The 24143-nt window shown below is 39.5% G+C and overlaps 2 protein-coding genes and 1 long non-coding RNA gene across 6 annotated transcripts; 1 reads left to right on the forward strand and 2 right to left on the reverse strand.

The window, feature by feature from the left end:
- Positions 1-839: 839 nt before the first annotated feature.
- Positions 840-9395, forward strand: LOC131312413 (mitochondrial ATP-independent inner membrane protease subunit 1a-like). 3 transcript variants are annotated; one of them, XM_058340133.1, is made up of 5 exons: positions 840-1014; positions 1129-1353; positions 2937-3047; positions 4924-4983; positions 8885-9395. In XM_058340133.1, exons 1-4 carry the CDS (start codon positions 889-891, stop codon positions 4957-4959), a joined length of 498 nt encoding a protein of 165 aa, XP_058196116.1. In that variant the 5' UTR covers positions 840-888; the 3' UTR covers positions 4960-4983; positions 8885-9395. The 3 variants fall into 3 exon arrangements, with proteins under 3 accessions (XP_058196116.1, XP_058196115.1, XP_058196117.1); XM_058340132.1 differs by having other exon boundaries at positions 8888-9395; XM_058340134.1 differs by lacking the exon at positions 8885-9395 and adding an exon at positions 6839-7117.
- A 1136-nt stretch (positions 9396-10531) lies between these two features.
- LOC131312414 (cation/H(+) antiporter 15-like) lies at positions 10532-15327 on the reverse strand. Of its 2 annotated transcripts, XM_058340135.1 has the most exons (6): positions 14879-15325; positions 13875-14141; positions 12803-13516; positions 12447-12660; positions 11589-11891; positions 10533-11421 (listed from the first exon to the last, which is right to left on the reverse strand). In XM_058340135.1, the coding sequence occupies exons 1-6, from the start codon at positions 15095-15097 to the stop codon at positions 10625-10627; spliced, it is 2514 nt and encodes an 837-aa protein (XP_058196118.1). In that variant the 5' UTR covers positions 15098-15325; the 3' UTR covers positions 10533-10624. The 2 variants fall into 2 exon arrangements, with proteins under 2 accessions (XP_058196119.1, XP_058196118.1); XM_058340136.1 differs by lacking the exon at positions 13875-14141 and having other exon boundaries at positions 10532-11421; positions 14879-15327.
- A 1097-nt stretch (positions 15328-16424) lies between these two features.
- LOC131312415 (uncharacterized) lies at positions 16425-17863 on the reverse strand. Its single transcript, XR_009195864.1, has 2 exons — positions 17787-17863; positions 16425-16822 (listed from the first exon to the last, which is right to left on the reverse strand). It is a non-coding gene; the product is annotated as an uncharacterized LOC131312415 (long non-coding RNA).
- Positions 17864-24143: the final 6280 nt, after the last annotated feature.

The raw sequence follows: 24143 nt of genomic DNA on the forward strand, positions 1-24143 counted from the left end.
GTCAAAATTAAAGTACGACCTAAACACTTTTTGAGTTTCCCGTTCCAGAAACCTTCTTAAAAAATAAGCAGTTTATTTCACATTTTCAAACTCAAAAATAAAGTAAATGAAAAATAATTTTTCAATTTTTTTTGCATCGTATAAAAGATCTCATCAAGATCTTCCAAACAAGATCTATATTGCATATTTTTATATTTCAATAAGCCCATAATTTCTATGCTCCTAGGTAAAGGATTTAAACCATGGAAAAAATGAAAAAATTAGTATTGAGAGACGAATCCGAAATCGACAATTGAAGTGAACATAGTCGAGAAGGTGAATAGTCACCTCCATAAGGCTCCACGATGTAGAGTCTTTTCAGGAAGGAGGGAGGACCCCGTTTCTTGGTGGGTCTATCGTGCGTGCAGGTAAAAAGAGCATGGTTCGGATTGATTTAGTTTTATAGTAAATTAAGAATCAAACCAACACCTATGAATTGTGAATTTGAAGAACCAAATTAATACATAGAACCAAAGTTACCAAACCATAAAAACACGATTTGGCTTTGGTTTTGAATCATGGTATGAGCTTGGCCTCGCTAACCATACCCCTTTTTTTAGGGAAAATGACGACCCATGACGTATTTTGATAATTAATACCTGTCAAAAACATGCTAAAAATATTTGCTAATACTGAAAATATCATTGACGGGTATTAATTATCAAAACACGTCATTAACCGTCATTTTCCCTTTTTTTTACTCCCATAACATTGGGCTTGCTGGGACTTGGGCTTGGTTTTGGACTTAGGCTTTCAGCCCGTTGCAGTTGCAAGTTGCCTCTAGATAGTCCAGAACCTGAACGTCTTCTCTTCTGGATTCCCAACGACTGAATAGAGAGAGAGAGAGAGATGGGCAGGATAAATCTGCAAGAATTCATCACCATAGCAAAAGAAGGACTCGACAGATCTTTCTTGGTAGCAAAATTCTTGTGCTTCCTCCACGTCACCAACACCTACCTCTGCGCTCCTGTTAGGGTAAGAAGAAAACCCTCCTCACTCCAAATACTTAACCCATTATTACCACATGAAAATAACACCAAAAAAAAATTTAATTAATTAATTAATTAGGTATGTGATTGGGTGTTGCAGACACAGGGTCCTAGCATGCTCCCGACCTTCAGTCTGATGGGTGATTTGGTCTTGACCAAACGGGTCTCGACCCGGTTCGGTCAAGTGGGTATCGGCGATATCGTCCTTGTCCGGTCACCTGAGAATCCTAGGAAGGTTGTGATAAAGCGTGTCAAAGGCATGGAGGGTGATAGTGTCACCTACGTTGTGGACCCCAAAAACAGTGATGCACGCCAGACTGTTGTTGTATGTGATTCTTTGAGTTTACTGTGCATCTTGATTTCGGTTATTGATTTCGGCTTGGTTATTTTTCATATTGGTTGATGGGTTTAAGGTTTTTTTTTGTTTGCTTCTTTGTTCGGTTTAGTTTGGGTATCGTGTGTGTTGGTTTATGTAACTTTCCTTCTATTGACAAGTAGGAGGGGCTTATTTATATACTACCTCATTCCATCCTGAAGGTTTGTTCGGTATGCAAAACTAGAACTTAAAAATATTGCATTTTGTAGGAAAATTTTGTAACTTTTTGCCGCTAGTTACTAAATCAATGATGGGTCAATGATTCATTTGATTGATCAAAAAAAGCTTGAATTTTTCTTGATAAATATGTATTTTTTGTAAAGTTCTGGTTTTGCGAACGAGACAATCTTGTTTGGAAGGAAAGAGTATCTCTTTCGCGAATATCCCCATAGTGATTTGATAGCTACATATGGGCCCCACACACTTGCATGCCCCTGGCATCAACCCATCAAATGAGACTATGAGAGACTAGAAAAATCCCTTTTGTGTTCCACAGTCCACACTTCATGTACTAAGGGTGATGCCAGCTTGTGCGTTCTTGCACGTACAAAATAGGTTTTTATAGACCACCTTTCCTCTTTCATGTGTTTGCAGGGAGGACCTGTGTTGCATAACCTCTATATCTTGAAATAACAAGACAAAACTTAAGTGTCAAAGACTCAAAAGAGAGTAATGCTCCTTGCTAGCCACCACGGGGCATAAAGTTATATAACACCCCCTTTAGTACGTACAAGAACACAAGATAAGTGGTCAAAGGAGATTAATAGTCCCAATCAGCTACCACATGGTTTTATTCCTCAGATAGACAGGTACTTTTGCTCAATGAGTTTTCGCTTCTCTGTTCGATTTAAAGTTGATTTTGCTGTCAAGGTCTAGCTTCTCTCTGTAATCCATGTCTATTTGGTTGATGGAGGGTTATATTGTCACCGACAGTTCAATGTGGACCCCCATAAAAGTGATAGATGCGATTCTGTTGTCTTAGATAATTGAGTTTATCATGCATCTTGGTTTGGATGTTTAATTACTTGTATTTAGGGCCTTTTTCTTGCTTCGTGGCTTGGTTTATTTCTGATTATTTGGTTAATGGGTTTATGGTTGTTTGCTTCTTGTTCAGTTTAGTTTAGATTTTGGGTTGATGGGTTTGTGGGTTGTTGTTTCTATTGTTCAGAGTTTCTGGTTGTATGAATTTGATTAGTGCATTAAGGTTCTTTGCTTTCTGCCTAGATTTATCTTTATTTTTGCTTAATGGGGTTGAGGGTTTTTGCTTCTGATTCTCTTTAGTTTGATATTGGGCTAATGGGTTCACGAGTTTTGGTTTTATTGTTCAAAATAGTTTTGGATTTTGTGCAACATGTTTGAATAGTTTTCTGTCTCCTCTCTAAGTGTGTAAGTTCTTTCTATATGATTGGCAATCTTCAGTGTTTTTTTTTTTTTGTTTTTTTTGTTTTTTGCTATTGGCAATCTTCTGTTTAGTCTGTAGTTTTTGTTTCTTCTCTATTATCCTTCCACCCAAGAACTTTCTCTCTTTGCAGGTACCAAAAGGGCATGTTTGGATTGAGGGAGATAACGTATACAATTCTTGCGATTCAAGAAATTTTGGGGCTGTTCCTTATGGCTTGATTCAAAGCAAAGTGTTTTGGAGAGTATGTTGTTCCTCTTTAACTTCATCTCCTCTGAAGCTCAAGGATCTTTTTGAGCTTCATGTCATAATTCAATCTTTGTGCGTGGTTAGCAAATTGAAAGTAAGAACATCTCGCAAATTCCATCGGTCAACTCGTCAGAAGAAAAATAGATAATTCCAGTCCGAGTCTTGAAACAAAAGTAATAGTGTAATTACTTGATTTTGGAGAATACATTTTTTAACGAGATTGTGGAAGATCATTTATTGTTTTGTGGAGAAAGTGACGTTTTACCTTCTCAGAAATTTCTGCACTAATTCTTCATTGTAAGAGGAGCTGGCAGCATTTTCTGCAGAAGCTTCCACACATAGATTCATCCCCTCTTTGGATCGGGGCATGACTTCTCTTTTGCGTTTAAGGACCTGAGAGGATAAATTTGAAAGTGAAACTTGGAATTGGGACAACTTTAATAAGATGGAATTTGTAGGTGTAGCAAAAGACAATGTATGTATTAGAATGAACATAATCTAACATGAAACTAAAACCTATTCAAAATTAGACTGCTGGCATATTGATTTTTTTAGTATCCTTGTCTGTTGCTATTGTATTTTTGTCATCTTTACATCTCGTGTATCACATTCTTCAGTCAGTTTTTGAGTCTTCGGCATCTTTTTCTCATAATCATCTATATATTTTTGGATTTCTTAAAAATAAAGTTGAAAACTTTCTCGATCTTTCTACTGCACTCAAAGTCATTAGGTGTTTGGTGTTAATTTCTAAGATCTAAATCAGTTGTTTATAGCACCATGTACCGATCAGCGAGGCAAATCAATGATGAAAGCAAATCTTATTTTCATGTTTTGCAAACCAAAATTGCAATTATTAAATTGATACGATTATCCCTACAGAAGTCCTTTATCAAGGATTTAAAGTAAATGTAATTGGTCAACTTGAATATATTCCTTGAGTATGTCTTTATGTTTTCCTGCTCCTTTTATTTGGAATGCTTTCTTGTTGCCTTCTTGAAATGGATTTTTTTTTCTTGTTTTCTTGCTCCTTTTGTTTTGAACATTTTCTAGTTGCCTTTTTTGAAATGAATTTTTTTCTTCATTTTGTTCAATAGTATTTAAGTAGGTTATTTGGACTGAAGCGATGCTAGTATAGTGCTGTAACCAATTTTTTTTATTCCTATAACTCATCAAGCAGAATTCAAGTGTAGGGAAAAAAACTACCAATAGAAGTATGGGACCACGACAATACATTGGTTTCTCTCGATGAGGAATATGAAGTGTAGAGATTGAAGAATTAAGTTGGTAACTTGGTTATTCTACTTTCTCTTGATAGGATCATATAAAGAGGAGTTCTCTTAGTTAGAGTTTGGTAATATCACAAACTCAATGAAATATTTCATCATTAATTTTACCTGTGGAGTGCTTTCGCATCTAGCTATTGGAAACATGTGCAATGCAGGAAATATAAATGGTTTAATGGAATCAATACCAGACTATTACGTAGTTCAAAGTACAAATTGAAACAGTACAGAAGGATATGAAAAGATCTCCATATGCTTCGTAAATGAGAGTTCATTTTTAGGGATTTGTGTCCATAACAGTATCATGGTTGAAATAGAACGTTATGTCATATCTTAGCTGTTCGCCTAGTTTATTTTACACCAGTGACAACGAGAAAAGGTTGTACAAATATAATATGTCAAGAAAATGAGGTCATTCGAGGCCAAACCTAGTTCACAGGTCATAATTATGTCCTCATTTGAGATTAACAACATCAAGAGATGTTATGCTTGCTGTCATTTTGAAGATAATATGTTCCATTAGTTCTCTAATTTAAGTATAGCTATTAATTGTTTTGCTGACCAAAGTTAATTGAATTTTGTCTATAGATATGGCCACGTGAAGGTTTTGGGTCATTGGGATGAAGTGAAGACCGATATCTTCTTAAGGTACAGTTATTCAGAACTTCATGCTGCGAAATTTCCATGTCGAGATCTTTGCAATACTGATTATGTTTTTCTGCTATTAACACCTCCATAATAAGAGACAATGTCTTAAATGAACTGTTGTTATTTCATAAGGGAAGAATGCATAGTTTAATTGTCCTTGTTTGTTTGATTTGAAAATAGTCGAAGCGATGTTCTCATGTTGTGCTTGCTTATTTGCATGTTCCTGTGTTTGTATTTACACATGTTACCAGTTTCTTTTGTGGAAAAACGTGCTGTAATCTGGAGAGAGCAATTATTTCCGTTGCCTTTATCATTGATACTTGTATTGTCCGAGCATTTTCTATTGGAGGCAATTTAGCTCTGCAGACACGTTTCACTTCGGTTCTTATGCTTTAAATTTTTTGGAATTGTTGGCGTAGAACGCCACTAACTCAAAGGAATAATGCCTCCTATGTATGTTTTATTGTGGGACTAGCCTGTGACTGGCTTGTTATGTGACTGGCTTGTTATGCACCGAGAGAGGGCCATTTTCTGACAGAACTAAAGTTAATTAGACCTCGGTGCAATAACAAAAGACTAGTTCATTACACTTCCCAATGGGTCACCAAGCATCAAGGAAGGAGAGGGACTCAGGGGTTGCAGAAACTGCAACAGAAGTAGCAGAACAGCATCAGGAAAGGAGGGGGAAGGAAACACAGTCAGAAAAGATGGGAAGCACCAAAAGTAGAAGAAGAAACCAGCAGCCACTGTGGTTTCTTTTGATCAGCGTCCACCTCTAGTATGAGGGAGGAGTTGTGTATATATTGGAACATGAGAGAAACCCCAATCACTTGCGAGGTGTCACCTTTCCATTTGCTACTTCTAAACATAAAAGAAAGCATGTGCATAGCAATGTGCAACTTAAAACAAATATAGACAACCGCCACAAATAATCTAGAACGCTATACATTTAAAGAGACCAAAATGGGTAACGAAATAAAGTATTACCCTAAGCTACATCGATTCCTCCCGAGTAGGAAAAACTTGAAGCCTCCGATAGTTGTCTGAAGACTCTGAACAAGTCCTCTCCTCGTCGTCTTAGCTCAGCCTCGTCAATCCAAGGACAATCATTCAATGGTCACCCAAACAAATAACTCTTTCTCTTTCCACCATGCAATTATCCTCAATGTACTCCTCTGTACATAGAGTAGCAATGTTGACTGGCCAAACTGAACTTGTCAATAGATGCATTGAAGGGTTTTTGAGATGCTTGTCCCGGGATAGCCTAAGTCTTGGTTAAGTGGCTTCAAATGGCAGCATGGTGGTATAGCACCACTTTCCACATTGCCACGGATCTTGCCTGCTTATGGTAATCTCCTCCTAGTCTCGTGTACTGTACTCCATATGGTAATTCAGTTGCTGCTGTAGATACTATGTTCAGGGATAGCGATGCTATTTACATTTGCTCAAGGTATGTCCTGCTCATTCTCAGCATAGGATGAACAAATTGCTGATCTTCACAGGACTGAGAGGCTATTGACTTTAGTTATTGGGTCTATCTTAAGCTGCAGTTCAAACAAGTTTATGAGGCTTTTAGAAGGAATGCCAAGTTAGCACCCGAGTATTTTTGGTCCCTTCAACGTAATTCAGTGATCAGGTTCTGTGGCCTACAAGCTAGAGTTGCCTCCACATTCCAAAATTCATCGGGTTTTCCATGTTTTATTGCTAAAAAAGAAAATGGGCACTGGCATTGCTGCTAATTCCTACCGTTCCTCCTACTGGTGATGAGGCCCAGCTATCGTTGGAGCCCATTACTATCTTGGACAGGAAACTTGTCAAAAAGCATTTTAGTCCACTCACTATGGTGCTTGTCCAGGGGTCCAACACGGAAACACTATACCTGTGGATGCCGTTTGGGGGTCCTGGTATGACTTGCAGCAACATTTCCCGCATTTCAACTCTTGAGGTCAAGGTCTATTTTAAGAGGTGGGGGATGATAGGAGGAAGGTCAGAAATGGCATTTCGAGAGCTTGTAAGGGACATTGGTGACAAGCCTTGAAGTTGGGTGGAAGTGTAAAAAGGAATGTAAGCTTCTTAGGTTTTTTACAGTCGTTCTGTTCATTTATATAGGGCATGCAGTTTAGGCGGGGAATCTTGTTGAATCTCTCTCTCTGTATATATGCACACATAGAGATTTGCCTATATTTGTATATATGTATTTATCTATGTTACTTGGAACGTGGGTCGTTCCGGTACGAATAACGGGAATGCAGTACGGCACATGCTTAAATTGTGGTAAGCTAGGGGTAGGCTTCTATAGATAACTAAACTAGAACTTATTCGTCTAAGCAATAAACATCTAGTGAAACTAAATATTGTTTGTCAAATTGTTTATACAAAACACACTTCTAGGAGCATAACGATTGAACTTTTAATAATTTCTCCAACCAAAATTCCATCTTCTCTCTATTTTGACCATAATAAGTTGACATTTTGGGGAAAACTAAGGGGATTGCTTTGGATCGCTAAATTTACCGTTTACCGTTTTGGAACGGTAGTGTACCATATTTTGGAACATTCGTACCAAAACGTAATTCGCTAGGGTAGTAGAGTTCCCTGGTAACATCGGTATATATATATATACCTCCTGTAACTCATCTTCTCCTTCATTGTAATAGAATTGTTAGCTTGTAGTAATCGATTTGATAAATAAGAACTGAGCTCAGTTGTGTTCTTTTCAATTTCCATTTCTTGATTTTGTGTTGGTTTTGTGGACTAGACTGTATCATTTTCTCTATCTCCCACCATCAGTCAGTCTAGTTAGATTTAGTCTCTACTCTGTCCACTAATCTTCGTACTTTCACCTCATCCCTTAGTTCAAACCCAAACCCAAGCCAAAGTGTATGTGTCAGAAATTGTCCAAAACTAGTCATTGAATTTATGATAAATGGAGATGAAAATTGAAGGTGCCCTCGAAGGTCCTATAAAGACTTCGATTAACAAAACAAACTAAAGGCGAAGCGACCACTCGTCCCCTTAGTTCAAACCCGACTTGATTTGTAGACATTCAAAATATGCAGAAGCTACTCTCCTGAAACTTCAGCAACGCATTTGTGAGAGCAAAAGAAGTCCAGCCTCTTCTATCTTACTAGTACGGGACATCCTTGCTTCCATCCTTTTTCATACTTTGATAAACCTAATTGTTCTACTAGTGCTCTGCATCAGCTATGATGCAGGACAATTAATGGAAATAAATAAATGAAGATAAACTCCTAGGCATCCTTGTGCCCAAGGACCCCTAGAAATCCCTAGCTTAACAAAGTAATGATATCCCCGTATCAAAACTCAAAAGCATAATCAAATTCATATGACTGCCTTCAACATCATATTTAGAGTCCTTAAATAGGCTCTTTCAAGATAACAAAAGAACAAGGATAACAAACCTAACCTAGACTTGAAATAGGATAGAAGGATAAGAATAATAGACCTAACCTAGACTCAAAACAGGATAATAACAACTTAAACTACTTTTGAAAATCCTATAATCTAAATAGTTAACTTTAACAAAATCAGTATCCTCCAGGATCATAAACAACCACTTGTGGGGCCCATGGAATTCTCCTTCCTGTCCCCTATCAAACTAGGGTATATGCTTAGTCCTTCAGAAGGATTCTTATGGCACGCGTCTTCAATCTCCACCTCATCATTGTAATCATCAGGGAAAATAACTTGTTTTTTTTCCTCTGGTGTCATTGTCTTTGGGCTGAATTGTGAGTCTGTGACTGCTGGGAACTGGTAAGTTGTCATTTTAATTAAACTAGATGCTGCTTGAGCTTTGGTAGCAAACTATCATTCGTATTTCAAAGCAATATATAATCTGTTTCATTCGGTTGCCTTATTTGATGGCTTTGTCGCCGTGAAGCAGGAATGGAAACTACTGCAAGAAGAGTGTTTGAAACTCAAGCAGATTTACAGCAATTTGGCGATCATTATGGTGATACAAGACCAGAAAAGTTACCGATTATCTCTAGGGCAACTTGGCGAACAAGTAAATCAGTTGGCAGAACAGAATGCAGTATCGAAGCTCTGCAATCTGACAAACCCAGTCTTTTACGGCATTTGCACATTTTCATTAAGTCTTTGCGATATGGGTTGGCGGGAATTCCCTTTCTAGTTTCCTGGGTATAGACTACGGCTTTTTCTTTACGAGATGTCCACAGGGTTTGGATTTTTAAGTGGCTTATCCCATGTCTGGATCGTAGGAAAAGGAAGATAAAAGAATAGCAAAGAGTATGGAAGAAGTTGTTTTTTTTCTTTTGGTATGGTAAAGGAGCTTCTTAATTAGGAGTTCCATAGGGTCCACTGATGTTACAAACCTTTGTGTGGTTCATCAAGTGAAGCAAAATAGGATTCACCACGATCCCATTTGACAATTTCATTTGTTCATTTTGTGGGTCTCAATTTGCTTATCTTTGATGCAAAATTTTAGGATGCACGAACATTCGTATCCATTTTAGCAAAAGCATATTTGTCACAAGAAAAAATGAACAGGTAAGTAAAAAATGAACAGCTAGACTCGCCGTTTATTTTTCTTTGGACAAACATGATCCCACTAAAAGATGTCTTACTGATTTGATTAAATTTTTGCATGGGCACTTGAATCTTCCCATGAAAGGATCCTTACCTTTAATAAATACTAGGGGTCGGGCACACGGATCGCGCATGCAAGTCAACTTGCACACGTGAATGTAACAAAAGGCATGTGAAGTTGGAAGTGCTTACAGTAGATTGGAGGGGATTTGGTACCAAGTTGGTCCTTTGAGGAAAAGAGGAAGATAAGTTGGACGGTTGAAGAGAACTTTAAAGGGAGAGAAAGAGAGAGAGAGAGAGAGATTTCTGCAATTTACCTTCCTTCTACAGAAATTACCTTCTGTAATTGTGTAATTGTGCCATCATTACTGGTCAGTGGTTGTATAGATTGAAGGAGAAATGGTGGAGATTTTTTTTTTATCCGAAATGGTGGAGATTGTTGGCAGTTATTGGACGTGGAGTTTCAATTCAGAGAAATTCTATCTTTACCCTTGCAGTTACAAAGTATAGAAACTGTTTATAGTTGAAATACTTAAGTTTAAAGGATATTTTTGGAAATGAAAATACATGACAAGATTTCAAAAAAGGGAGACACCAAACTGGTGCTCTTCCTTTATATATTAGAATAGATTCTAGCACAGAAATTTCATCTCAAAGTTGGGGATATTGCTGGAGATCTAACTTCTTAAAACCCATCAATTCCCTTAACCAAGTTTTATGCCTTGTTCTCTTTACAATTCAAAAAGAATTTTTCAAAAATTCCCCCTAAATTCCTTCTACTTTCAACATTTTTCTCTCTCTCTCCACTTATTACCCCTACTATTTTTCAAAAAAAATTTCAAACACTAATCCAAACATATTTCTTATAATCTCTTGTTCGTGAAAAATTCTTTACTTCTTTTATGATCTTCTCTCTTTCAAACCTTTCACCCTGCAAATATTTCAAAACAACTTCTAAATGTTTATCCCGTAGAGACTAGAAAATTTGTTGAAAATTGAAAAGCAGAAATAATGAGAGCCTACCATGAACAGTCTCTGTTCTGAAAATTTACAAGAGTGAGGCTCTCACCATTCAGTAATCATGAATATTCTCTGTTCTGCGACTAAAAAAGGAATCAATCCTACCATCCTCTTCAACCGATGGCCTCGACCAGGCCCTGCTTCCGATATCCTCTCGGTAAGTTAAAGAGCTAGTCGTAGAACCTGAACGATCTACACTCTGTCTTGGTCCCAACATCCCATATTGTTGCACCACCAACACCGCAAATGCAGACGAGTGTTCTGAGGTGATCAAAATATCCCCTACAGCCCCAAGTTCAGGGCAGTCACACCAGTCGGCCAACCCCGCAGTCAAGGGTGACGTCGCTCCTCCCCCTCTTCCTACTATGAATAGATCATGACACCGATCCATCGATTTAATAGCCGTAACAGTTTCTTCCTCATTCTCGAGCGACATTTCCACGTATTGTGTCGATGTATTAGTCTCCATCGCGGTACGGAACTTGTCAAGATAAGCATCATCAAGTTGCCTCTCTCTTTCTCTTTCTATGTTCACGGCCACAACTTCATGCGGTCTGCTCATAAAATCCATAGGCTCCAATATGGAAGCTAAGGATTTTCCAGTAGGAAGAAACCTCACCACGCTTAGGGTGACGTCAGGGTTTTTAGCTATCCTCCATGCAAGAGATAATGCCTCTCTATCATCAGGGCCACCAAAGTATAGCATCACGACGCGGCTAGCAAGGTTGGCGGTGTGGGCGAGGCCTCGGTTGATGAGTATACCCACGGAGCAAGGTGCGCTTGCTAGCACATTCTCATTAACATCCCGAATAGCGAGGTTGGTTTCCTCCAATATCTCACCAACAATACCTTGTTTTTTTATCAGCAAAAAGAAAATTATTACCTCAAAAGGAAAGAACGATGCGATAATGAGTGTTTCAAAAAAATTAGTACATCATTGCTAAAGGAAGATATCCCCCACCAATCATGCACAAAGCCTTGGAAAAAATGATGTTAGGAAGGTGCCCAAACAATACCTTGTCGCTTATGAAAAGGGAGGATTATGAACGCTGCGCGCTTCTCTTCTGCGATACTACAAATCTCTTCGTCCATCGTGGAGTAGGCGGACCGCACAAGGAGCTGATGCACAGAGACGAAGTCGTTCCTTCGCCCGTAATTCTCCAAGGTTGCAACGATTTGATCTGTCTCTGGGTTACCGAGGTTTCTCGACAGAGTCTTGCTTGACTGCTGAACGACACGGATGGCAGAGGCGCGGCCTATGAGCTCAATCAACTGGAGGGCGAAGACGTGAATGTGGGAATCTCTGGTGGCGTTTAAGGCTTCAAGAAGGTTTGTTTTGTTTTTGTTTTTTGTTTTTATCAGCCAAAAGAGGAAAATAATACAGAAGGAAAGGAGGGAAATAGGAGGCTTAACATATTTCCTTGAGCAGTTGTCGTCCCGTAGTCAACACTTCTTTTCCCAAAAAACTATATCTAAAAACACAAATTCTACCTTTTCTTAATTTTTACTCCCTTTGTCCCATAACGAATGTCCATTTTTTAGTATTCGCATCTCTCAGAAAATTATCTATAACTTCTTATAATTTTGTAGTACCGAATATTTTAAAATACACATTATAGATTCTTTTTGGGGAGGTCTAGTTAGTGAAAATGAACAATCTTCGTGGGGGCGGAGGGAGTATAGTATTTATGAAGAGTTGGAAACAACTTTTCCTGCCTTTGAAAAACAGGTTCTTTTCCAGAATAATCATGAAAAACTATTGTAAAAGCCTGTCAACCAAATGAGTTCTTTGAAAAAGGTCTTCAACATATTGGTCCTGAAATAGCACCGGGAGTTGATGACTAGGTAATAATGAAAACTAGGTCGGTACGTACCTTCGAGGAGGTTGATAATGGCTGGAAGGTTGTGTTGTCCATGGACACATGCGAGGACACGGAGGTCCTCGTTTGGTCTTGATTTCTGAATGGTCCTTCGCTTGTACATCACAAAGCTACTCTCACGTTGAGTTGCTAAAATGATGGGCGTAACGATCATTGTCATTACCAACACCGCAACCACCATTACCGTATAAGTCTGGGTTGTTAGAGCCTGCAGAAAAATACGCAATGTGGATCGTTATCAGCAAGTGTAGGCAAGCATGTGATGATAAGATGGCAAATATCAAAAGTGAAATTTGGTCAATACTACTAATTAGCTTTAGTAAACAAATTAGCAAGACAAGTGAGAATACCTTCTGCTCTATACCAACTTCAAGAATCAATAACGCCAACAGGCTTTTGGTGTTCATAACCACTCCAAGAGTTACTGCTTCCTTACACTTCATACCACACAAATACCCAGCAAACACAGTGCTCAAAACCTTAGCCAAACAGGCTAAAACAACCACCAACCCCACCATTGCCCATGGCAAACCGTTAGCAATCCCATAAACATCGACCCTATGCCCGACAGCTGCGAAGAAAACAGGCATCAGAATCCCCGAAACAAATCCTTCAACCCTATCCACTATACTCGACTCAACTTCTCCTTTTGGCATCGACATACCAAACACGAAAGCCCCGATCACCGGGTGGGTCCCGCAGGCATCGGTGAGGACCCCACAGAGCCCCACCCCGATGGCCAAGAAGCAGCAGAGGTGGAACTCACTGTGGGGATGCCCTTCGGGTTTTCGATGAATCAACCAGGAGAGGGATGGGCGGAGGTAGTAGATGCAGAAGAGGAGGAAGGCAGCGGTTGACAGCATAGACCAGTGGGTGGCACCCATTTTTCCCGATACTGAGATTGATAGGGCTAGTAGGACCCATGAGCAAATGTCATTGATTAGGGAAGACGATAAGGCGGTTTTTCCGGTCTCTGTGTGGAGGATCTTTAGGGTTTCAAGGAGATGAGGGAGGACAGAGGAGCCCGTGACGGTGAGGGCGCTGGCCCAGAACATGAAGCCTACCTGTTAGGATTTAGGCATTCAATCATTACGATCACACACGAAATAAAATGCAAGGAGTGTTTGAATAGTACTATTTTCAAGTGCAAATACTGCATTTAAATCTTGAAATTAGCTTTAAGAAATTGGCAAGTAGCTTGGTTGAAATAGAAATGTGTTCAATCAAAAATGTTGTGTATAAGAGAGAGAGAGAGAGAAACAATAACATAAGAAGATAACGAGGGCATTTAGGTTATTTTGCACGCAACGCTAATGGAATTAAGAGTTGCAGTTTAGTCCAAAACCACAAAGATGATACGGGTATACGATACGACAAGGGGTTATTCAGATTTTGCCCTTAGAATTTTAATCCCAACACTACCTTGGAGTCAGTATGCGCTCCAAACAAGAAGAATAAGCCGGAACCCATTGCAAGAGGAAGAATAAATCCGGCAATGGCAACGGTTAGGGCTTTTTGTCCGGTGCACCGAATTGTTGGCAGGTCCATTTCAAGCCCCAACAGGAAAGCATAGTGTATGAGAGCAAAGTGTGCCATTGGATCCAACACCAAGAAACTACCGACAGGAAACAACTCATTGGTGAAAATGTCGAATCTCCCCAGCCCAGATGGACCCAACGACATACCTCCCTGCAACAAGCAACGATTTCTAATTTCATGAGGAAAAAGTAATCGAATTCGTGGAAGAAGTATGCTTGAACTTTTCCAAACGTTAGCTATGCTTAATTTGTGGCTTGTATTTTATCCTCATTTTTGAAATATTGAACTTTTCAATTGAATTGTTAGCTGTCATTTTCTTGTAATCTACTAAAACATTTCGCAACTCCTTCGTTGGTATTGACATACTAATTCTTCACCGTTATTCTGCTTTTGCTTGGTACTACCAAAGATTGTGATTATGAATAGATGATTCCATGCACAAAAATTAACAGATTTTGTTTCGTGTACTTCAATTCCCGATTGTATTCACCTTTCAATGTATTCACTAGGTACTCCAGCGCTCATATCATCACACCAACACGAAAATATATCCATGTAACTAAAGAAAAATTGCATTAAAATTTCTCTTATTCAATAAGACAGATAACAGGAATACACGTAAAGACTCGGATCATGAACTAGCGCACCCTACATTTAGAGTTATTGCTCCAATTGTTAAAACATTCTACATATGTTTGATACCGTTGCATATTTCCTGTCCTTTCCTTTTGAACTGGGGCGTCCAATACCGGAACTAATCTCCAGTTACATTTAGTGTTCATATGTTTATCATTCATCAAATAACACGAGTAATATAGATCGCTTGATCAATAAACAAGAGAAAGATTCTTAATTTCACGGAAAGAAGATAATGGTAACAAACTTACAATAACTTCGGCAATAAACCGAGGCTGCTGGAGAGGTTCGAAGACGAGGAGGAAGAGGCGAGTGACGAGGATGACAATGGTAAGCTGGATAATGAAGAGAGGGAGAGTATTAACCAATGGGTTTGTCCCTTTCCACATCCCATTGTCATTGTATATCATACCAGCATAACAAGGAACGGTTCTGTTCAAATATTCCAAAAGCTCACTTGTGTTTTCCATAACGAAATGTATCTATCTTCTCCTTCCTTTTTCTTCTTTTTACCCCTCCTCCCCGCCCCCGCGGTGTCTCGCTAGGGCTGCCGCCACCCTAGCTGCCGCGGCCACTTCCTGTTTCTTGCAATAACAGAGAAGATATTTAGGTCAATCATTGACGGAATGTCTTAACAGATAGAGAACGAGATGACGAAGAGAATTTCTTGACAAAATGAGACTGCATCCAAAATGTCCAGAATAGAAATGTATGGTTGGCCATCTTATTTGCCGGAATTTTTTCTTGTGCGGTTCTCGTTCATTTCACTTGAGAACACTTACCAGCTCTGTTTTTTACCAAACCATTTCTATAACAGGACATGCTATATTTAAGAGCTTTTAATTAGGAATGTGGAAGCTAAGATCATCCTTGACTATGTGGCCAACATAACAGGGTTTTGTGCTCCTTTTACCAAAATAACAATTCAGGTGAAGCAGAGTCGGGAACGACGAATCTCTTTATCTATTAGGGAGCCTGGTCTTGACTCTTCTGTGTGGTATTCATTCTCGTTCGGCTCTTGGAATCACATCCAGCAGTGGTTGGGACAGCTCGCAAAATCCAACCACTTCACCTACTTCATTGCCCCCAACCCTTTCTCGTACCTCTATTGAAACACTCGGTTTCCATTCCCGTTGGAGGTGTAACCAATAATCATAGTAATGATAACAATAACAATAAGAGAGTCAATGCTAAAAGTTGATGGCTAGCTTCAAGATAGTGCACGTCAAGTTTATTAAGATGTTAATTACAAGTCTTTTCCTTTTTTCACATTAACCCATCTACAGGCGGACTTGGGTGTATTCCCGCACTACAGCGTGTAGAGCAACTAAACTACAGCATTTTGATGTCTTCCATTCAGCCCCAACTCTCGTGTAGCCATTGATCGAGTTTCATTCTTGAGATGATTTCAATCTCGTCAATTGGAGTAGAAAATACTCGTCCATGATACAATAAATTAACGCATGATATTCCATTTGACTTGGTTACTACCTATTGAGAGAATGGTGCAACGGCTGAACTGAAGACATCAAAACGCTGTAGTTTAGTTTCACTACACGTGCTGGGATGCACTACGGCACCCCCGACGGCTCCACTAAATACAGAATAGCCTCAAGGTTAGTTTAGTTGGTGGGTGGTTTTGCTCCACACACTCAAGGTTAGGACCAACTAACCTTGAGGCTATTCTGTATATTGTAGGTTCTGTATGCCAAATAGATTCACACATAACTACCTGTCCATTCCAGCTTTATTCTAAAGAACCAAAAAACTGCCTTATTGACTAAACGAAGCTACATCAACTCCAAAAGCTACATAACTCCCATTTTATTGCAGCAACTGTCAAATGAACCAAAACACACAATTGCATGGTTAAATACAATGAGCGGAGTGGTCTCGACATTACATGGTTGCGGTTTATTTTTTTTTCTTTTTTTGGTACATGGAAAACCAAGAAGAAGCCAGGGCAAGGGGATTGCCTTGGACCCAATGCAGGAGAAGCTAAAAAGAACAGTCAGCCCTTAGGCAAATCCCAAGCATTAAGTAGCCTAATATTGTCACGAGAGGGGGTGATGTTCCTTCAACCAGCAAAAGAACTGCTACTTAGCACACAATTTTTTGTTGAAGAGGAAAGCCAGTGCACTTCCCTTGATGCCGTATCTTGTGTCCAAGTACTCGTATATTGGGCTCGCAAATATCTGCAAAAATGTATGAAACTTGAAGTTAAGTGCAGTTCTAGTGGTGGTGAAAACAGATGAATGAGACAATGTCTTAAATAAGTGTAGAACACGATACGTGGGAGATGCACCAAACATCTATGTATGTACTGATCACCGTTTGGTACTTTGTAATCTACAAGGGAAATCACTATGTGTCTATATCTCATGAATATTTGGATAAAAGATAGAAAATGAAATGCAACACAGTAACACTACTATTGTTAAGTCTAAAGGAGGATAATACACAAATTTGCACTGCTCTAGCTACTTTCATTGTTGGATTTCAAGTTAACTTGTGTTTTTTGTGATGCGTGTCCTAGTTAGGAAAGAGTTCCTCAAGTGTGTGAACTGTGAAGCATATTGGAGTATAGAAACTTGACCTCCTACAACACAAGTTATAACCTTAATAAAATGCGAAGAGCTAAGAAAATCAAAAAAATCAAAAAGTTCTACACATATGACCTTCAAAATAACGAAATGAGAACTTGAACAGCAAGACATTTAGAAATTAGCCAAAAAAATTGTTTATAAAAAAATAGATTTCGTATTATCTAAATTTTTTCGATTTGTCAAAACGTAACCGAAATCGAAATCAAGCCCTAGGCCAAATGAAATCGTCGGTCAGTTTCTTTGTTTCACAAATGAAGACGTAAGCCTTTCGAAGCCCTAAATCAATCTCCCAGAAAAACGCAGAAAAAAACTTGTTCAAAGCCCTAAATCGAACTACAAAAAATCCTAATTTTTCTAAAACGAAATCTAACCCTAATCGAATGAAACCGAAATCGAGAGAGACACAGGACGAGAGAGAGAGAAAGAGAGAGAGATCAAGACCTTGTTGAAATCGAAATGGAACGAAATCGAAAACCTTTTCTAATTTTTGAGTTTCTCAAAACAAAATCAAACCCTAACCCTTTCTATGATCGATTGATATCGAGAGAGATACCTTGTTCGGTCTTCCTCTTCCCCAGATCTTCTACACCTCCTTCGTTGTTTTTCGATTTTCGTCTTCTGCGTAGGGTTGAGTGGGGGAGTCCTGCTTGCGACCATAATGTGTATTAGAATAAGAATGCCCCAAGCGTAGGGCTAAGTCGGTTGAAAGCATAATAATTCCCTGAAGTCCAGGATCGAATCCACAGGGAACGCATCCATAACTTGTTTCGGAAATTAGCTTGCATAGAGATTTTAGCGTTAGGACCGCCAACCAAACTTCGGCGTTGAATAGGCCAACTGAAGGATTTAGTTAACTGGCTACTTAACCTAACTACTGCTTTTTAACAAGAGATTAAACTAAAGATTAGATTTAGGGATAATTAACACCCATAACTTAAGGATAAACTCAATTCTTCTCTTCTTAACAAAGGTGCTAAACATGACTAGGGCTCTTTTGGTTCATTTTGACAAACACAAAGAGGGACATAGCTCCAAGCATCAAATGTGGCAAATAACTTAGCCCTTCCCTACATTTGATCAAAGAGATTAACACCTCTAAGTTTTGATACATAAAATTAGTCCTAAGCCATGTTTAAGCTAGAAAATGAGATTTTACAAGAGAAGAACAAGCCGCATCCTTGGTTACGGGATGTTAACCATCCCACAACCTAACCTTACCACACTACTCACTCATATTGAAAGGGGCAACAAAATGAGCAAGTAAACTTAAGGAAAATACCAAACATTGAGTAAATTCGAAATAAACACAAGATCCTCGAAGAGGATGAGATTCCTTACAACTTTAATGAAGGTGAAATGCTTCGAAAGTAAATGGATCATACCTAAAAACTTTGCTTAAAGCATAAATAAAGAAAGATGTGGGAGCTCCATTAATGGAGGTAGAGAGAGAAAGTGTAAAAGATAAAGATGCCCTACATTCAGACTAAGGCTGGTATATATACCCCCTTTACAAAAGATTTACAAAAATGCCCTTAAAATGCCCGCGCAGGAGTGAGGGATCGATCCCTGAGGCACTGGATTTGGCTGCTGGATTGGGGATCGATCCCGGTGCTCTCTGGACTGGGCAGCTGCTTTGCTGCAGACTTTTGGTCCTCGGGCTGCTCCAAGTCTTCCTCCATTGCCTTGGACACTGATAAGCACCCGACAATGACATTAAGGGTGCGCTAGTTGACTAGTTTTAATTATTTCTGCCATTAATTTAGTTGTTTTAACTGCTTTTGCTTGCAAGGTTTTCCAGTTTTGTTTTGTAGGAATTTACCAAATAGTAGGAGTTTAAGGTCTAAGGCATATCACAAGACGAAGGCAACCCGACGGCTCGCTAGGGCGAGGCAAGGCCAAAGCAGAAGAACAAAGTCAAGTGCTGGAGATAGGCCATTCGGTACCGATACCAAGCAATTTAGTCCATCGGTACCGAACACCTTTCAAAGTGACAGCCCCTAACACATTCGGTATTGATACCACTTATTTTTGCCTATCGGTACCGAAGTCTTATCTCAGCAACTTATGGCCTTCGGTATTGGTACCAAGTTATTATTCTCATCGGTACCGAGATGGTTTCAAGGGCAATCAACAAGGATCAAATAACTTGTTCGGCATCGATTGAAGTTAATAAAGTCTATCGATACCGAGAGCCTCAGAGGGTAATTTTGAAGCATCTCTTGAAGAATATGCGGGGGCGTACCAAGAAGTAGATTAGGATAGATTTGATTACATCATGGTAGATCTAGATCTAGATTTGAGTTGTTCTTGAATGTTCTTTAATTTTTTAGCTTGAATCTTTATTTTCTGTCTTCATTAATTAGTTTTTGATATTGTCATCTTTATTAAAGTTGTAGTGAATCTTCCGATCTATCTTTTAATCCGATTTTCTTTTAGTGTTGTTAATTCAATCATGTTAAGTAGATTTTCGCTTGCTCCTATCTCAATAGATATGTGCGAGTAGTTTACCAAGGTTAGGTCATGGGGTGATTAGTACCTCATGGCTCAAGTAGAATTATATTTTTCACCATAAAGTTTAAACTTTTGGTTCGGAAATCAATGTGGTGTTCGGATTTATTTGTTAAATCGCTAAGGTGTTAATCTCCTTGATCATGTGTAGGTAGGAGCATCGCCTACCTATCACACATGATACTTGGAGCTCTGACGCACGAGGCATTTGCTAAATAAATTCTACAGCTAGCTTGGTAATCGAACCATTCTATTTTCCGGTTTGGGAACCTTGACTGTGTATCCTGAACCGCATAATCGGGTGAGAAATGCAGTTTTAACTTGAGTCGTGAGTGTTAGTAATTCCTAGACCTAACCTATCTTTTATCGTAGTTTATTCGCGTTTCAATTTAGCCCCTTTTACTTTCCACTACACACGTAAAACCAAGTTGGCTGTCTAAAAGCCGAAAGCCCTCGCTTGCATCTACAAATCCAGAAAAGCCTTAGTAATTATTCCCTTGGGTACGATCCCGGATTTCCGGATTATCATGCTTCAACTGACGTATTAAGCCCTACGTTTGGGGCGTTATTCCATATGTCGAAGCAAACGAAGCAGACACTTTGTTTGGAACTCGAAATGACCTCTCGAGGTTCCTCAAGAACATCTAGCACATCCGAACTCCTCCGGGGATTATTGGAAGCCGTGGAACCGCCCATAATTACACCAATTATCTGTCGAACAACAAAAACACCCTTGCGCGCAATATCAAACAAAAACGGACGAATATGCATGCAAGTGTGACAAAACGGAGGAGGATAAGCCTATCAATTTACACTATTCGAGGCTTATCAAGTCCGGATTTTTCTGGAGGGTTTTGTTTAAACCCGACCCATTTTTCCCTTATAACCTGTGAGCTCCCACTTTCTAATCCAGCCTGGGCCAAGTCCCGCACTAAGCACTCCATCCGGGATCTCTCAGGGGATCCAGAATGTGTATATGTATATGTATACCAGTCGGTTTCAAGTCAGATCTCCCGGATGGGAGCTTTGGTCAAGACCTCGCATGTAACTCCAATGGCTTGGAAATAAAACTCCATCTCGCGGGTAAAACAAAAGGACAGGTCGGGTATTTCGGATTACTCACGCTCAGAACCACCCCTTTCCCATTTCGCGTAGAGACACGACAGACGCGTAGAGAGAAAGAAAGAGAGAAGAGGCAATTTCCAGAACGGCGACGAAGAGGCGATTGAAAAACGACGACCACTCAAGGTACCTTCTCTCTCTCGAACTCGATCGAACCCTCTCTCTAACTTGATCGATTTTTAGGGTTTCAATGAAATTGAACAGTTTAGGATATCTTTTGCTTCGAATAGTTTAGGTTTCTCTCGATCTCTCCTTCACCACTGATTTCGATTAGAGAGATCGAGAGAAACCTAAACTGTTCGAAGCAAAAGAAACTTTAAACTGTTTGATTTCATTGAAACCCTAAAAATCGATCGAGTTGGAGAGAGAGTTCGATCAAGTTCGAGAGAGAGAAGGTACCTTGAGTGTCGTTGTTCTTCAATTGCCTCTTCGTCACCATTCTAGAAATCACCTCTTCTCTCTCTCTTTCTTTCTCTTTACGCATCTGTCTCTCTATGCGAAATGGGAAGGGAAAGGGGTGGATCCGAGAGTGGGTAATCCGAAATACCCGACTCGTTCTCTTGTATTACCCGCGAGATGGAGTTTTATTTCCAAGCCGTTAGAGTTACACGCTAGGTCCGGACCAAAGCTCCCATCTGGGAGACCTGACTTGAAACCATCTCTCTCTCTCTCTCTCTCTCTCTCTCTCTCTTTCTCTCTCTCTTTCTCTCTCTATGTCTCTCTCTTTCTCTCTCTCTCTCTCTGTCTCTCTCTCTCTATATATATATATATATATATATACATACATACATATATGTATACAGTCAGGTTCCGATAAGGGATCCCGCGTTTTATTAAAATGCGGGACTCCCTTCCCGATTGAATTTTGATGATCCGAGCCGCTCAAAGTGATCAGAACGTGATTTTAAGGGTCCCCGCCAAAAATCAGCAAAAAAAATGACCGGGAAGGGCTTCATCCGAGCAGTTTTCATTGAATGGTTCAAAAAAAACTGCTCGGTTGAAGCCCTTCCTGGTCTTTTTTTTTACTGATTTATCGCGAGAACCCTTAAAATCACGTTCTGCACACATTGAATGGTTCGGATTTTCAAAATTTGATCGGAAAATGAAAGTCCCGCATTTTAACAAAGTGAGGGATCCCTCACTTAATCCGTGGTGTATATGTGTATATATATATGTGTGTGTGTGTGTGTGTGTGTGTGTATAAAAATAAAAGAGTCAACAAAAAGTCTAGCTATACACAACCATCAAAACACAATATCATTCACAACCCCTCACATATATGTAGAGCTCACACGGTGTGTGTGGGCCTCACCGTTCGGAGTAGATGGCATTAGAATTTAATTTTGTTCAGTGGCTACTCCGGAAGTTCAGGCGTGGGGGTCATTCATAAACATTAATACTTTTACCAATTATTATAAATTAAGAACAAAAACATCGTACTAATACCTAAAAGATATCGAAAGGCATTATGCTAGTAATTTTTTTCCATCTCTCAGACAAAAAGAATTTACTACACAAGCTTCTACAATTTCATTCGACGTGGTTTTGTATTTTGAAATCGTTGCATTATAGTCGTTTTGTTGATAACATCAATTACATCTTTTTCAGTATGTTGGATTTTTGGGGGCTAGTTAAATGGACAGAAGTTGCGGATCAAAAAAAAAAATGGACAGAAGTTTCTACACTTTCGTTTTAAGAGCACATGACTTGCACATGCTTTGTGTTAGTTTCTCTTGGAATTGAAAGCTTTTAAGAGAGCCGAGAGCAGCAGAGAAAAGAGGAAAAGGAGAAATAGAAGTGCCCCTGTGTGTGCTTGTGTTTTTCGGTGGTCCAGTAGGAAAGATTTGGCTCTATTTGGAACTTAAGGAAAACAAAGAAAAATTTTAAAAAATTCTTTTCTATTGTTTGGTTGAAAGAGAAAGAGAGAAGAAAATAAAATTTTCAAGTTGAGTGAATAGTAACTTTTTCCTCACATTTTCCTCTAATTTCCCTTCTCTTTTCCTTTCCTTTCTTTTCGTTTTCTTTCCTTAAGTTCCTTAACTTGTTTTTCACATATTTCATTGCCGAAAGCAATGCCAACTTCACAACCGATTCTAATGGATTGCCTTTTATTTTTTAATCGTGAGTGGATCCTTTTCAATAATTGTTCCGGACAGTTGCTGGACTTGTCTCACGAGTGTGTGTCCTACAAACATATTTTCACGCAGATCCCTGCATTGTGAAAAATATTGGACTGTCTAGGATAGTTACTAGAGAGGACCCCATAACATTGTACGCAACTTTCAGGTGCTATAAGCATTGGAAAATTATCTGGGTGGTGTCGCCATAAAATCCTAAGAGCATGTACACCAATAGGTAGCTACACTACCTTGTGAATAGTTCACAATTTTAATTTACCTATCAACTTTTTCTTTTACAACTACACTAACATTATCTATTTTACCTAATACCTATTAAAATATACATTTTCACTCTTTTTCTTTATCCTTTATTTTCAAACTAAAAACCCCACAAATCAAGAACAGAGAGGGAGGAGGGAGGAGTGAGAGAAAGAAACAATAAATTATTGGCTGATTTTTGAACAATGGTGAGTTAAAAGTACCGAACTACTATTTCTCTAGGAGCAGTGCGTCTCCTCTTTCTCTCTCTAGAATAGAGAGTTTTTTCACCTAGGTTTTCTTTTCCTCTGCCGCCGCCCCTCTCTATCCCCACCTTCCCATCTCAAATCTCTTCCTCCATTACCTCCCTCTCCCCCCTTCTTTTCTGATTGATGTTTTGGGGGTGGGGTTGCCGCCCTAGCACCTCACCCCCGCCCGGTTCCGTACTAGCCGGCCACCCCTTTTCAACCTCCCGGCGACCTACCTCTAGCCTCCTCCACCAGATTGTGGCCCCTCACCACCGTCCATCCCCTCCTCCCATCGTCCATCCTCTCCACTTTTTCCATCTACCTCCCTTCGGCCCTTCGCTCACCTTCACCTCCATCACTTTCCTTCCTCTGCCGTCTGATGAGTGGCCTCTGGAGTAAATCTGACGAAGGGTTGAACTCGGGTGGTTTTTGGCCCCCTCCGACGCAATAAAGCTCTTAAACTGCAGGCGGCCGGCGATGGAGCTTGGTTCTCACTCCGGAGAAGCGGCTGGTTTGTTCTTGGTTCATCCCGATCCAACAAGGCGAGAAGAATCGGTGGTTGTTTTGGGTGGAACTTTGAGCCCAGATTAGCTGTTTTTTTTTTTGGTTAGTTTTCTTGATTACATCTGTGTTGGATTGTGTTATGGTTTGAGC

Source organism: Rhododendron vialii, chromosome 13a, assembly GCF_030253575.1.
Source record: "Rhododendron vialii isolate Sample 1 chromosome 13a, ASM3025357v1".
NCBI classification, from domain to species: Eukaryota; Viridiplantae; Streptophyta; class Magnoliopsida; order Ericales; family Ericaceae; genus Rhododendron; species Rhododendron vialii.